The sequence below is a fragment of the Mytilus galloprovincialis genome, chromosome 12 (genome assembly GCF_965363235.1).
Source record: "Mytilus galloprovincialis chromosome 12, xbMytGall1.hap1.1, whole genome shotgun sequence".
Lineage (NCBI taxonomy): Eukaryota > Metazoa > Mollusca > Bivalvia > Mytilida > Mytilidae > Mytilus > Mytilus galloprovincialis.
The window spans coordinates 48,890,243-48,906,624 of record NC_134849.1 but is presented as its reverse complement, the minus strand read 5'-3'; the positions used below and the strand labels follow the sequence as shown (position 1 = coordinate 48,906,624).

The 16,382-nt window shown below is 34.3% G+C and overlaps 1 protein-coding gene across 1 annotated transcript in view; it reads right to left on the bottom strand.

Annotated features, from left to right (window-relative positions):
- Positions 1-16,382, bottom strand: part of LOC143055409 (prolyl 4-hydroxylase subunit alpha-1-like) — an 81,931-nt gene that overhangs the window by 43,899 nt on the left and 21,650 nt on the right. Inside the window, exons 6-9 of the mRNA XM_076228541.1 lie at positions 13,181-13,251; positions 10,855-10,969; positions 9,242-9,292; positions 8,865-8,951 (exon numbers count right to left, since the gene is read on the bottom strand). Coding sequence (XP_076084656.1) covers positions 8,865-8,951; positions 9,242-9,292; positions 10,855-10,969; positions 13,181-13,251 — 324 coding nt within the window. The remainder of the gene's footprint in view (positions 1-8,864; positions 8,952-9,241; positions 9,293-10,854; positions 10,970-13,180; positions 13,252-16,382) is intronic.

The following is a 16,382-nucleotide window of genomic DNA, read 5'->3' as shown; positions in this document are numbered from 1 at the left end:
GGCCCCACTGAATTGATAGTTTTAAGAATTAGGCCCATTTGGGAATTGCTTTGGTTCATAGTTGCTGTTAAGAAAATAAATACGTATACAACCTACATTATTTCGGTAAGACTCGCCAGCTCCGTACGGCAAAGTTCGCCACCGGACATGGCTCAAATGAAAGAATATAACTGAGAGAAGGCCCCATCGAAATGACATTTTGGAAGTTTGGCCTATTCGGGAATTGTTGTGGTTCATAGTTGCTGTTAAGAAAAAAAATACGTATACAACCTACATTATTTCGGTAAGACTCGCCAGCTCCGTACGGCAAATTTCGCCACCGGACACGGCTCAAATGAAAAGACATAACTAGGGGAAGGCCCCACTGAATTGATTTAAGGAGAGTTAGGCCCATTTGGGAATTGCTGTGGTTCATAGTTGCAGTTAAGAAAAAAAATACGTATACAACCTACATTATTTTGGTAAGACTCACCAGATCCGTACGGCCACCGGACATGGCTCAAATGAAAGCCATAACTAAAGGAAAACCCCACTGAATTGATTTTATGGGAGTTACGCCCATTTGGGAATTGCTGTGGTTCATAGTTGCTGTTAAGAAAAAAACCGTATACAACCTTTATTATTTTGGTAAGACTCGCTAGCTCCTTACGGCAAAGTTTACCACCGGACATGGCTCAAATGAAATGTTATAACTGGGGGAAGGCTCCACTTAAATGTTTTTTGGGAGTTAAGCCCATTTGGGAATTGCTGTGGTTCATAGTTGCTGTTAATAAAAAAAATACGTATACAACCTACATTATTTCGGTAAGACTCCGTACGGCAAAGTTTGCCGGCGGACATGGCTCAAATGAAAAGGTATAACCGGGGAAAGGCCCCACTGAAATGATTTTTTTGGAGTTAGGCCCATTTGGGAATTGCTGTGGTTCATAGTTGCAGTTAAGAAAAAAAATACGTATACAACCTACATTATTTTGGTAAGACTCACCAGATCCGTACGGCCACCGGACATGGCTCAAATGAAAGCCATAACTAAAGGAAAACCCCACTGAATTGATTTTATGGGAGTTACGCCCATTTGGGAATTGCTGTGGTTCATAGTTGCTGTTAAGAAAAAAACCGTATACAACCTTTATTATTTTGGTAAGACTCGCTAGCTCCTTACGGCAAAGTTTACCACCGGACATGGCTTAAATGAAATGTTATAACTGGGGGAAGGCTCCACTTAAATGTTTTTTGGGAGTTAAGCCCATTTGGGAATTGCTGTGGTTCATAGTTGCTGTTAATAAAAAAAATACGTATACAACCTACATTATTTCGGTAAGACTCCGTACGGCAAAGTTTGCCGCCGGACATGGCTCAAATGAAAAGGTATAACCGGGGAAAGGCCCCACTGAAATGATTTTTTTGGAGTTAGGCCCATTTGGGAATTGCTGTGGTTCATAGTTGCTGTTAAGAAAAAAAAATACGTATACAACCTACAATATTTCGGTAAGACTCACCATCTCCGTACGGCAAAGTTCGCTACCGGACACGGCTCAAATGAAAGGGTATAACTGGGGAAAGGCCCCACTGAAATGATATTTAGGGAGTTAGGCCCATTTGGGAATTGCTGTCGTTCAAAGTTGCTGTTCAGAAAATAAAATACGTGTACAACCTACTTTATTTCGGTTAGACTCACCAGCTCCGTACGGCAATGTTCGCCGCTGGACATAGTTCAAATGAAAGGGTATAACTGGGGAAAGGCCCCACTGAAATAATTTTTTGGGAATTAGGCCCATTTGGGAATTGCTTTGGTTCATAGTTGCTGTTAAGAAAAATAAATACGTATACAACCTACAATATTTCGGTAAGACTCGCCAGCTCCGTACGGCAAAGTTCGCCACCGGACATGGCTCAAATGAAAGAATATGACTGAGAGAAGGCCCCACTGAAATGCCTTTTTGGGAGTTAGGCCTATTTGGGAATTGTTGTGGTTCATAGTTGCTGTTAAGAAAAAAAAATACGTATACAACCTACATTATTTCCGTAAGACTCGCCAGCTCCGTACGGCAAAGTTCGCCACCGGACACGGCTCAAATGAAAGGTTATAACTGGGAAAAGGCCCCACTGAAATGATTTTTTGGGAGTTAGGCCCATTTGGGAATTGCTGTGGTTCATAGTTGCTGTTAAGAAAAAAAATACGTATACAACCTACATTATTTCGGTAAGACTCGCCAGCTCCTTACGGCAAAGTTCGCCACCGAACATGGCTCAAATGAAAGGCATAACTACGGGAAGGCTTGACTGAAATGATTTTATGGGAGTTAGGGCCATTTGGAAATTGCTGTGGTTACAGTTGCTGTTAAGAAAAAAACCCGTACACAACCTAAATTATTTCAGTAAGACTCGCCAGCTCCTTACGGGAAAGTTCACTACCGGACATGGCTCAAATGAAAGGTTCTAACTGGGGAAAGGCTCCACTAACAAAATTGTTGGAGTTAGGCCCATTTGAGAATTGCTGTGGTTCATAGTTGCTGTTAAGAAAAAAAATACGTATACAACCTACATTATTTTTGTAAGACTCACCAGCTCCATACGGCAATGTTCGCCGCTGGACATGGTTCAAATGAAAGGGTATAACTGGGGAAAGGCCCCACTGAAATGATTTTTTGGGAATTAGCCCATTTGGGAATTGCTTTGGTTCATAGTTGCTGTTAAGAAAAATAAATACGTATACAACCTACATTATTTCGGTAAGACTCGCAAGCTCCGTACGGCAAAGGTCGCCACCGGACATGGCTCAAATGAAAGAATATAACTGAGAGAAGGCCCCACTGAAATGACTTTTTGGGAGTTAGGCCCATTTGGGAATTGTGGTTCATAGTTGCTGTTAAGAAAAAAAAATACGTATACAACCTACATTATTTCCGTAAGACTCGCCAGCTCCGTACGGCAAAGTTCGCCACCGGACACGGCTCAAATGAAAGGTTATAACTGGGAAAAGGCCCCACTGAAATGATTTTTTGGGAGTTAGGCCCATTTGGGAATTGCTGTGGTTCATAGTTGCTGTTAAGAAAAAAAATACGTATACAAACTAGATAATTCCGGTAAGACTCACCAGCACCGTACTGCAAAGTTCGCCACCGGACATGGCTCAAATGAAAGGGCATAACTAGGGGAAGGCCCCACTGAATTGATTTATTGAGAGTTAGGCCCATTTGGGAATTGTTGTGGTTCATATATATAGTTGCAGTTAAGAAAAAAAATACGTATACAACCTACATTATTTCGGTAAGACTCGCCAGCTCCTTACGGCAAAGTTCGCCATAGTGGGAGTTAGGCCCATTTGGGCATTGCTGTGGTTCATAGTTGCTTTTGAGAAAAAAAAATACGTATATAACCTACATTATTTTGATAAGACTCGCCAGCTCCGTACGGCAAAGTTTGCTACCGAACATGGTTCAAATAAAAGGGTATAAACTGGGGGAAGGCCTAACTGAAATAATTATTTGGGGGTTAGACTCATTTTAGGAATTGCTGGGGTTCATAGTTGCTGTTAAGAGAAAAATATAGGTATATAACCTACATTATTTCGCAAGCTTCGTACGGCAAAGTTCGCCACCGGACACGGCTCAAATGAAAGGTTATAACTGGGAAAAGGCCCCACTGAAATGATTTTTTGGGAGTTAGGCCCATTTGGGAATTGCTGTGGTTCATAGTTGCTGTTAAGAAAAAAATACGTATACAACCTACATTATTTCGGTAAGACTCGCCAGCTCCTTACGGCAAAGTTCGCCACCGAACATGGCTCAAATGAAAGGCATAACTACGGGAAGGCTTGACTGAAATGATTTTATGGGAGTTAGGGCCATTTGGAAATTGCTGTGGTTCATAGTTGCTGTTAAGAAAAAAAATACGTATACAACCTACATTATTTTTGTAAGACTCACCAGCTCCATACAGCAATGTTCGCCGCTGGACATGGTTCAAATGAAAGGGTATAACTGGGGAAAGGCCCCACTGAAATGATTTTTTGGGAATTAGCCCATTTGGGAATTGCTTTGGTTCATAGTTGCTGTTAAGAAAAATAAATACGTATACAACCTACATTATTTCGGTAAGACTCGCAAGCTCCGTACGGCAAAGTTCGCCACCGGACATGGCTCAAATGAAAGAATATAACTGAGAGAAGGCCCCACTGAAATGACTTTTTGGGAGTTAGGCCCATTTGGGAATTGTGGTTCATAGTTGCTGTTAAGAAAAAAAAATACGTATACAACCTACATTATTTCCGTAAGACTCGCCAGCTACGTACGGCAAAGTTCGCCACCGGACACGGCTCAAATGAAAGGTTATAACTGGGAAAAGGCCCCACTGAAATGATTTTTTGGGAGTTAGGCCCATTTGGGAATTGCTGTGGTTCATAGTTGCTGTTAAGAAAAAAAATACGTATACAAACTAGATAATTCCGGTAAAACTCACCAGCACCGTACTGCAAAGTTCGCCACCGGACATGGCTCAAATGAAAGGGCATAACTAGGGGAAGGCCCCACTGAATTGATTTATTGAGAGTTAGGCCCATTTGGGAATTGCTGTGGTTCATATATATAGTTGCAGTTAAGAAAAAAAATACGTATACAACCTACATTATTTCGGTAAGACTCGCCAGCTCCTTACGGCAAAGTTCGCCATAGTGGGAGTTAGGCCCATTTGGGCATTGCTGTGGTTCATAGTTGCTTTTGAGAAAAAAAAATACGTATATAACCTACATTATTTTGATAAGACTCGCCAGCTCCGTACGGCAAAGTTTGCTACCGAACATGGTTCAAATAAAAGGGTATAAACTGGGGGAAGGCCTAACTGAAATAATTATTTGGGGGTTAGACTCATTTTAGGAATTGCTGGGGTTCATAGTTGCTGTTAAGAGAAAAAAATAGGTATATAACCTACATTATTTCGCAAGCTTCGTACGGCAAAGTTCGCCACCGTACATGGCTCAAATGAAAGGGTATAACTGGGGAAGGCCCCACTGGAATGATTTTTGGGAGTTAGGCCCATTTGGGAATTGCTGTGGTTCATAGTTGCTGTTAAAGAAAAAAATACGTATACATATAAAAAAGAAGATGTGGTATGATTGCCAATGAGACAACTATCCACAAAAGACCAAAATGACACAGACATTAACAACTGTAGGTCACCGTACGGCCTTCAAAAATGAGCAAAGCCCATACCGCATAGTCAGCTATAAAAGGCCCCGATAAGACAATGTAAAACAATTCAAACGAGAAAACTAACGGCCTTATTTATGTAAAAAAATGAATAACAAATATGTAACACATAAATAAACGACAACCACTGAATATACAGGCTCCTGACTTGGGACAGGCACATACATAAATAATGTGGCGGGGTTAAACAACCTACATTATTTCGGAAACACTCGCTAGCTCCTTACGGCAAAGTTCGTCCTGCGAAATGTGTTATCCAAAGGTCCGAAATATCGTGAGCCTAAATCCATCAATTGAAAATATAACTTCAAAATACTGGTGGATTCAATCGAAGATTATGCCAGGCAAAGGGCTAAACGTGAGAAAGAAGACGTAGATACTCTTTCCAAATAGATTAAGGATATGAATCAGAATTAAGAAACTAAATGGGTCTATCAATACGTCAATCTTTAAAGACCCAAATGTTGCAAAACGCTTGTCCTACCTCCATGACAAATATTTTGTTGTTCCCGCAGATAAAGCGCAAAACAACATAGTTTTTGTGTGTAAATCTCATTACATAAACTGCTTGATAAATGAATTACGTATCGACAATTCACTTGGAAACTCAACATAAACCCTAACGACACTTACCAAAGAGTAATCCTGGATTATCCCGGATAATCATAGATCTGTTCAATGTTCCTTCTTTGGAATTTCAACCACAGATGAAGAACTGGATCTTCCATCTCTGTATTGGATAACTAAACTACATAAAAGTCCTTACATACAACGGTATATTGCCGGGCCTTCCAAGTTGGGAGGAATAAATCCTACCTTGTTAAGAATCACTCTGATTCAAACAAAACATTTTCTGAAACTGACATTATCAAGATGCTTGATTCTTGATTGACAACATATTGGTATGTTTGGAGGACGTGTTTTTCAACAGACTGTTGGTATTCCAATGGGAACCAATTATAACCCTATTCTTGCCGACTTGTTTCTTTATCATTATGAGGCTGAATACATACTTCTTAGGAAGCAAGATAAGAAGTTAGCAATATCCTTTAACTTTACTTTTCGCTATACAGATGATGTTCTCTCACTAAATAATTTAAAATTTGGTAAATATGTTGAATGTATCTATCCCATCGAACTAGATATAAAGGACGTAACTGATACAGTTGTCTGCTTCATATCTTGAACTACATCTAAAAATTGGCAATGAGGGTCGGTTGAAAACAAAGCTTTACGACGAAAGAGATGATTTCAGCTTCACAATTGTAAACTTTCCATCTCTATGTAGCAACATTCCAGTAGCACCTGCATACGGAGTATATATCTCCCAATTAAAACGATATTCCTGGGCTAGTAATTCCTATCATGATTTCCTCAAAAGAGCTACTTACAAGGAAACTATTAAACCAAGAGTTCCAAATGGTGAAGTTGAAATCATCCCATCGTAAATTTTAAGGACGCCATCACGAGTTGGTTAACCGTTATGGAATAACCGTTTCACAGATGATATCGTATATTTCCTTGTTTGTTACATTGATAATGTACTTCCGTAAATTAGTTTTTATTCCTGACGCTTTCTAGAATAAAGATACGCGGAATTTTTACGCTGTACGTCTGATTTTTATTTAAAAACCCAAACTATTTCATTTGAAACAATTGTATGAACCATTTATATAGATACAGTCTCAAAATATAAATTGTATTTGTACAGAGATTGAAACAGGATGATTTGCAAAGTCCAGCGCTCTAATAGTTCCTTAGCCGTGTTCAAATGATCTTATAATATGAAACTGTGTATCTAATAGTATAGAACAAAACTTAACGGGACGATTGCATAATAACTCATATTCCTGACTTGGTTCAGGCATTTTCCGACGAAAATGGAGGATACAACTTGATTTTATTGATATCTCAAACATCTTCCTTGTATAAAAGTTTGTTATAGTTTCGTTATATTGACAAAATAAGATGAGCAACCCAAAAAGATATCATAGGTTAATGTTTCAGTGCACTCAGTCAATACAAAAAAACTTGATACAATCAACACAAATGTACAAAGTTGAACATGTGGTTTACTCCTCCGTTTCCAGAAAAAAAACCCGGTTGTTATCTATTCGTTTGATGTGTTTGAGCTTTTGATTTTGCCATTTGATTACGGATTTCCGTTTTGGATTCTCCTAGGGATTCGGTATATTTGTAACTTTACCTTTTATAACTTATAACTTAAAAACTTAAAAAAGTAAAACTGTACAACTCATCAATCTACTAAATGATTGATTTGTTCGATTTTACTGTGCAGCGGCAAATATGCTCACCACTTATTGTTTTCTTAATATTGTAACGTTCCGGGGTTTTCTGTCAGGATGTACACCCGTAATTACTTTTGTGGGCCTCTGGTGAAGGAAGTAATAATAAAAACCATAATGGAGTTCATAAGTTGTATTAAATATTATTATCAATTCAGCATAAGTAATTCACAAAAGATACAGTAGTTCATAAAACACATGAAATAGAGTTATCTTAATATACAAAGACACATTTTATTCCTAACTGCTATTATATAATTCCTATTGCACTAGGTGCAAAGAAATCTAGTCGGTGCAAGAAATTTAGTCGGTGCAAGAATTTTACTTGGTGCACACCGAGCAAATAATTTCAGATACTGCTTGGTGCAGGTTATATTTTTAACTTCATAATTTTATAAGGATCATAAAAGACTAATATTAAAATATCTAAAAGCTTTCTATTAAAGAAAAATACTTTTCACCAAGTAATTCCACTTGGTGCAGCACCGAGCAAATGTGATTGGTGCTAGCCAAAATGTAAACACCGAGTACGCTACTTGGTGCAATACGGCAGACGCAGGTTTTATTATATTCTCCGAACAATGATATTAAATTCTCTTTACAAAGTTTTAGAATAAACAATTACCAATCTTTGGTTTAATCTTCAGTGATTTTGCGTCAAGTTCTGCATAAGTTTTATATATAATGTGGTTGGTGTTATATAATTTCTATTGCAAGTTAAGAGCTGCGATCGTTCTGCATTGAGGTGAAAAATCCTACTCGGTGCACGCAAACCTAGCTAGTTATACTTGCCCCGCCCACAAATATGACATAGTACACAAGGAAAACAAAACATAAGGAATGGCGCCGATAAGTGAAAGTAACGATAAACTGAGACAAATTTGGGCAAATGCACCGTCAAATGAAGATGACACATCGATTAAATAGAATCATTAGATAGGTTTAAGTACAGGTAAACCACTCCTCTCATAAAAATACCATACGAGGCGTACTCGGGGACATCTGCATGGAGAAGAGTGGAACGGGGGTCACAAATTACACACGATGAAAAATACACGTTTAAGTTTATGAAATAAGGCCAAGGGCCAGAGCGTAACAATATTGTAGTTTATGTCGCTCTGTTTTAATTGCATGTATTCGTTAACATTGTGGATGAGATAATCGAACAATGTTCTTTAAGACTAAAAATTATTAAGTACACCTCTAACGAATTTAGTTTAAAGACGCCAAAGCCAATCTGAGAAAAGCTCATGTTTGTGCAATGCCAAATGATTGTTGAAAGTGTATTCACAATTTTATTCTGTGAAATCCTGAATTAACAGAGAGTTGATAAATGCTATGTGCTACTTACATAAAATATCCATGTTGCAATTCTATCTCCGGATCCTCTAACAATTTCAAGATCTTCGTCCTGCGGTGGACCCCATATGGGATTGTACTGAAACGTTTACGAGTTTCTATACTTAAATTATACATTAATCGCTTTACACGTTGACAATCAATTCTCATTTATTCTTTTAATTGTGTATTCATAAATCCAGATATGGCTGAGCTCCATAGTTAATTAATGCACCAGACCTAAGAAAATAGTTTATGTTGTCTCAAGGAGTAAATATCATTGTCATAAAAAAATTAATTGTTCTACAAATGCTAGTAAGACGCGTACGAAACCCTCAGTCGTAAAAGTTACATTGGAACAATAATTTCATGTTCTTTCGAATAACTCACCAAATTGTCTCTGTGCACATTGAAGAATCCACCTATTCCATAGTTGACAACCTGAGATAAATAATAGTTTTATGTGGACTTATCACCGTAATTAACAGTACATATCGAGATGACTACCAAACTGTATTATATATTTAAAAGTATATGCAAGTACAGAGGGAGGACCGATTTTCACTGAACTTAAAGGCTATTTCCAAGTCTTTCGATCTTAACTTACATTTACAGTATAAAAGTCAAATGTACAAGCTTGTATCAAGAAGCCGGCTTAATCTACTTATCTAGAAACGACATTTAAACCTAAAATCCTAGATTTTGATAACCCCAAAAAGATAGACTTTGTTCACCAAAACAAAAATTCCGTTTGATGTAGATCATTTCACATTCATCATTAAGTTTTGGTTCGTGACATCTGTAAGCTCATTTTTATTCGTGATATATCAACCTTTGAGGGTTGGTCACAGCAATATCTGAATATCTAAATTATGTATTAATATAATTGTAGTCTTATTCATATTTCTATGAAAATTTTAACAGTTAAAAATGCGTTTTGTTGCATTAACATCATGGTACATACTATCAACAGTTACTTTTATGTTACTTTTGTGAATAAATATGATTCTCTTAATCCACACTATATTATCATCTTGATTTACGGACTAATTATTGTTTGTCTTGAAACTTATCTTTAACTACATGTATTCTAGTAACTCTTTTTCCAAAAAAATATGCATCACATTCGGAAGTGAGGAAATAAATAAATTGCTGTCCTAGAAACGAAAATAAATGTAGAAAGTTATATTTACAAGACTTTTAAAAGACAAACGATTAATCATCATTATGAGACATTCATGATATCAAAGATTTTTCACTCATGGGATGTTGCACATCAAAGTTTACATACGTATAAAACGTTACAAGAAAACGGATTAAAAAAAAATGCATTAAAACAAATAGAAATTGAAGACTCTAAATCATTGAGACTTGTAGTGTTTAAGTTATGTTCCTTTATTTTGGGGATCTTCTGAAGTATTTATTTCGGTAAAGGTTTTCCGTCAAAATATAGAAATTATCCGAATTATGTAAAAAAAGCTTCCATTTACTTTTCTGTATCATTTACAATTGCTATAAAACGTTCTAACGTTTTAATCTGAAACATTATCTCAATATGGGGAATTTAGACTTTGTTGATATACATGTACGTATTTAAGTTGTCGTTTTAGTGATCAACTATTACATGAGTCATTAAAGCAATATTTGATGTGATAGAGAGATTCTTCAATTCAATTTGAAATGTCCGGAATCTTCTTGGAGAATTATATGTCTTATGAGGTCGTAACTTTATGTTATTATTTTAAGGTTGCAACTGTTGTCCATTATTTACTATTACAATTTCCGAGATTATTTCGTCAAAAGTGTCAAAATCAAGGGGACCGTGAACCTCAAATTTGTGAATGGATGTCAGTGGTAACAATTATGACGACTTCAATTCTCTATGACCTACGTATTTCTAGTATTGATGACTACGTATTTCTAGTGCTGATGTTTCGTATCAATATATGTTGATGATTTCTAAAATACAACCTTATTATCTGTCTTATTTGATTAAAACTCACCTGATATGGTTCGGAACTGCTTAATAAAGATCTATATGTTGTGTCTAACCCTGTTAGAAGTTGAATGCGGTGATCAACTCTTCTTGTAGTTGAATCTGTCGACCAAACCCATCCACTAATAATTCGTAATCAAGTGCGCAGTGTTAAATTAAATATATTTGGTTAGTAGAAGAACTTGAGTATAACTGTAATCTTTTACATTTTCCTCATGCATTAAATTTAATTTAATTAATATGATGCACCTGTCTGAAGCCAAAATATTAGTTGTATTAAGCAAATTAAAAGCACGAACAACGTAACAAAAAGCTGTTAATCTAGATAAAAGTATATTCTAATGTTTCTTTGTTTTTATAATGCTCCATTATGTGAACTTTACAGACAGATAATATTATGCTTTGTACATGTCTTATAAGTCCGTATTTTTGTTTTTAATTAGGATACAGATAGACGGTTCATAATACACTTTTTGTCTTGCTTGTAAATGAAGGACACATTTTCTCTTATTCTTTATAATCATTGTTAAGTAAATTTTGGCCATTCTTAAAATCATAGAGTCCCATAGAGTGCAAAGAATTGTACCTTATAGAATACATTTCCACAAGTTTCAAAACGTCACCAATTCGTTGTCGCGCCGTCAATCCATCATTTTATATTTGTTTTAATCAAGATTTTGGTCAAACCTTTATGGACTCTTATGTAAATTTCAAGATAACTTATCAATCAAATTTTAGAAAATCTATTTTTCACTTCTATGTTTTACAAATATATTGACTTTTGTTTTAGTTAAGGTTTATGTACCCTTCTGTAGCCATTTTTGTACGAATTTTTCAAACCTCAATTGTATCAAAACTAAAGATATAATGAATAATAGAGATAGGCCATTTAGTACATGTTCCAAGGGGAAACTTGATGTAAAGCATTATTGTTTACTGTTTCATTGCATTTGATAGAAAAAGAGGACTTTATGGCAAATAAATCAAGATTTTTATAGAAAATCCACAGCCTTTAATACAGAGATTTTTGTTATAAAATTTGAAACATAAATTACTCACTTGATTTTCTATGGTGTGCTAGTGTTTATTTTTTACAAAAGGTTCTAAGTAACCTGTAAATTCCAAAACACCTCGTGCTGAGTCACTAAAGTCGAGCGTACCCTAAAAGGTGTACTTGATTTTGGCCATATTTCTACTTGTCTTAACCAATAACTACATTTATAAACTTGTTTTAAGGAAATCAATGCTAGCACTGCATGCAATAATCCTATATCTATCAGTCATCAAATTGCCAAATATGAGAGTACAAGGATAAAGGCTGTGGATTTTCTATAAAAATCTTGATTTATTTGCCAAAAAGTCCTCTTTTTCTATTAAATGCAATGGAACAGTAAAAAATAATGCTTTGCATCAAGTTTCCCCTTGGAATATGTACAAAATGGCCTATCTCTATTATTCATTATATCTGTAGTTTTGATACAATTGAAGTTTGAAAAGTTCGTACAAAAATGGCTACAGAAGGGTACATAAACCTTAATATATTAAAATAGCAGATAAATGTTCCCTGCAATATCCACATAACATTGAATCAGTATACAGTCGATTGAAAATAATAATAAATCAGAGGGTTCCTTATGCTTTTTATAAATGATCACATTTTCCCTGTTTGGCACCAATTCACAACACGATGTAGTTTTAATGCAACCCAGATCTGTTTTGAATTTTAAAAAAAATTGATTTGTTGACAAAAGGTAATTGTTCACGAATTAAAAGAGGGGCGAAAGATACCAGAGGGACAGTCAAACTCATATATAGAAAATAAACTGGCTAACAAATAAAATGACAAACAGACAAATAATAGTACACAAAACACAACATAGAAAATTAAAGACTAAGCAATACGAACTCCACCAAAAACTGGTTGTGATCTCAGATGCTCCGGAATGGTTAGCAGACCCTGCTCCACATGTGGCACACGTCGTGTTCATGTTATCACATGCCCGGTAAACAGTATAATTTGGTAAGTCACATTCTTGAAAAGGGGAAGGGGATTGTAGTTTCGTCACAAGGAACATACTTGATATCATCTGTGAAACGGTTATTCCATAATGGCCAACTTACTTGTGATGGCGTCTTTTAAATTTACAAAGGGATGATTTCAACTTCACCATTTGGGGTTACACATGATAATTAGAAACGTTGATAAATGTTACATTTGGGTTGATTTGTTCTCGCTCTTGCTAGTGTATCATATACCTTTAATTGCAAAACTATAATAAACAGTTGTTAAGTTATTAAACTTGCAGACATGTATACAACTTAGGAATACTTACGTGTAGCTCAGACGAATGTCGTCTGAATTATCTATTCCTTTCCCATATTGTTGCAATCCAGAACGTTCAAACTAAAATTAAATTTGTATATAATAGTGAACTTGTTTTATCCAACCGAGTTCTCTGTATTTGTTAAAAAGGACATTTTTTTTTACTATAAACAAGCAATTATTTCTTGAGACTTTATTGATGGAAATCAGAGGAAAGACAATGTCATACGCAAGATTTAAGAAAAAAGAAAAAAATAATAAAGTTCTTAATTTACAAAGGGAAATTGATTCATTAGAAGCAAATTTTAAGGAAGAACTAATAAATCAATTTAAAGATAAAAAACAAGAACTGGGAGATATAAGGAAAGAAAAGACGAAGGGTAAATTAATACGTCCAAGGGTAAAATGGATTGAAGAAGGAGAAAAGCCAACTAAATATTTTTGTGGTCTTGAGTTAAAAAAATTTACTAGTAAAATAATACCAAAAGTCAAAACAGAGTATGGAAGAATCATAACAAAGCAATATGATATTTTAAAAGAAACAAACGTATTTTATGAAACACTATATAAAAATAGGGATTGTAGTTTAAATGGCTGTAAAATTGAGCAGTTAGAAAATGATTTAAAAAAATTTCATTTTGAAAAATTGACAGAGGATGAAAAAAAATATTTAAAAGGGGAGATAACTATAGCTATGGCAAGTTTAACATTACATAAAATGAAAAATCATAAATCTCCTGGATCTGACGTTTTTTCGTTTGAGTTTTTCAAAAAATTTTGGAAAGATTAAAAATATTTTATTGTAGAATCTCTAAATTATGGATTTCACATTGGATCATTATCAGTCACTCAAAAACAAGACATTATCACATGTTTGCCAAAGGATAACAAGCCACGGCATTTTCTGAAGAACTGGCGACCCATTTCATTATTAAATACAGTTTATGAAATTGGGTAAGGGGTGATCGCAAATTGATTTAAAAAAGTTTTAGATAAACTTATCAATTTAGATCAAAGTGGCTTTATAAGTGGGCGTTATATGGGAGATAATATCCGACTCATATATGATATTTTGCAGTATACTGAAGAAAAAGATATACCTGGTTTATTACTGTTGATAGACTTTGAGAAATCTTTTAATACAGTAACCTGCGATTTTCTTTTAGCAGTTCTGACTTTTTCAGTTTAAGGAATTCAATAATCAATTGGATAAAAGTACTATAAAATAATATTAGCTCTGCAGTCATTCAGGGTGGAAATTTATCAGAGTTCTTTGGTATTGGAAGAAGCTGTAGTCAGGGGGCCCCACTATCACCGTACCTTTTCATATTATGTGCAGAGATTTCGGCAATAAAAGGTAGAGGTTATACGAAAATACAGGGTATAGAAATTTCTCAAGTTGAACATAAACTATTTCAGTTTGCAGATGACACCTTACTGATTTATTTGAGCTAGATTGGTATGCGAAACTTTCTGGACTAAGGATAAACTTTACAAAAACTCAAGTAGTATGGATTGGAAGTAAAAAATACAGTAGAGAAATGTTATGCCAGAACAGAAATTTATCACGGGGCTGTTAGGGATAAACTTTGATATTGATCTTGATAAAATTTTAAACTTAAATTATACTGATAGATATCTTCAGATAAAAACTTTGATTAATACATGGTCTAAAAGAAACTTAACAGTTATTGGTAAAATATCTGTGGTTAAAACTCTTATTATTCCTATACTAAATCATCTCTTTTAACATTACCAAACCCAAATGCTGAGATGATTAATGATGCTATTTATTATTTTTTGTGGAACTCACCAGTTCATTGAGTTAAAAAAGAAGTGTTACACGTGGATTATACGAATGGTGGTTTAAAGATGATAAATATTCATCTATTTGTAATAGATTTAAAATGTATATGGATAAGAAAATTGTTTGGTTCTAACTTTAAATGGTTAAATATTTTATTTACAAATATAGATAAAGAAAAATTGTTCATACTAGGAAATAGTTACACAACAAAACTATTTCAAATCTCAAAATCAAATTTTGGATTGATGTATTTAAAGCATGGCAATATTTTGTAGATAAAGATATAAATTCTACATGGGAATATTTTCTTGCTATTCCATTTTGGATGAATAAGAATATAAATATCAACAACAAATATGTATTTTATAGAAGTTGGCATAATAAAGGTATTGTTTTTGAAAATGATGTGATTAGTAAAAGTGGAAAGTTTCTCTCCTATGGGGAAATAAAAGACAAATTTGATATTTCTGGGAATATAATGATGTATAATAGTATCATTTCAGCATTAAGTAAGACAAAGAAGCTGTATTCAAGGTGAGATAATAAGCTCACAGAACCTTTTTTATTCCCTCTTTTATTCAAATCATTTTAATAAGAAAAATGGAACTAAAGATATATATTGGATGTTAATACCTAAAGTGATTCCAAATGGGCAGAAAAAGTGGAATGAAATTTTTGAACTTAATGAATTGGAATGGAGAGAAATTTTCAAACTTTCTTTTGCAGTTGCTAATAACACAAAATTGCAATGGTTACAGTTTAGAGTAAATCATAGAATATTAGCTACAAACAATTTTTTGTGTAAAATTAATGTCATAAAAAGTCAACTATGTAATTGTTGTAAGAAAGAAATAGAAACTATAGAATACATGTACTATGGAATGTGAAAATGTCCAGAATTTATTAGAATAAATAGATATATGGTTTTTATCTAATGGTATAGGTATCTCATTCACCAAAAAGAATTTTTTGTTTGGTGATGTCTCACATGTATACAAGGGTGAAATTTCAAACCTGATTTTTCTGTGTCTTAAACAATATATTTATAATACTTCCAGAAAGTTTTACAAATTCATGCTGTGAAGAAAATGCTATAAGATCTTTATAATTTAGAGAAGTGTATAGCAGTAAGAAACAAGAAACTTGAGAGTTTCAACAAATTGGGGATTCAATTTACTCATTTGTTCGATTGAAATTAAAGTCCAATTATAATTCATTTGTGAAAAACATGATAGAATGTTAATTTGTGAACTAAAATAAAAAAAAATATTCATCACAACATTATATTTATTTTTATTTTCTTTTTCTATGTATTAATTTTTTAATTTTTTTTAAATTTTTTTTTAAATTTTGTTAATTTAACTTATTTTTCCTCAATATTTCCATTCTTAAAAAAACTATAAAA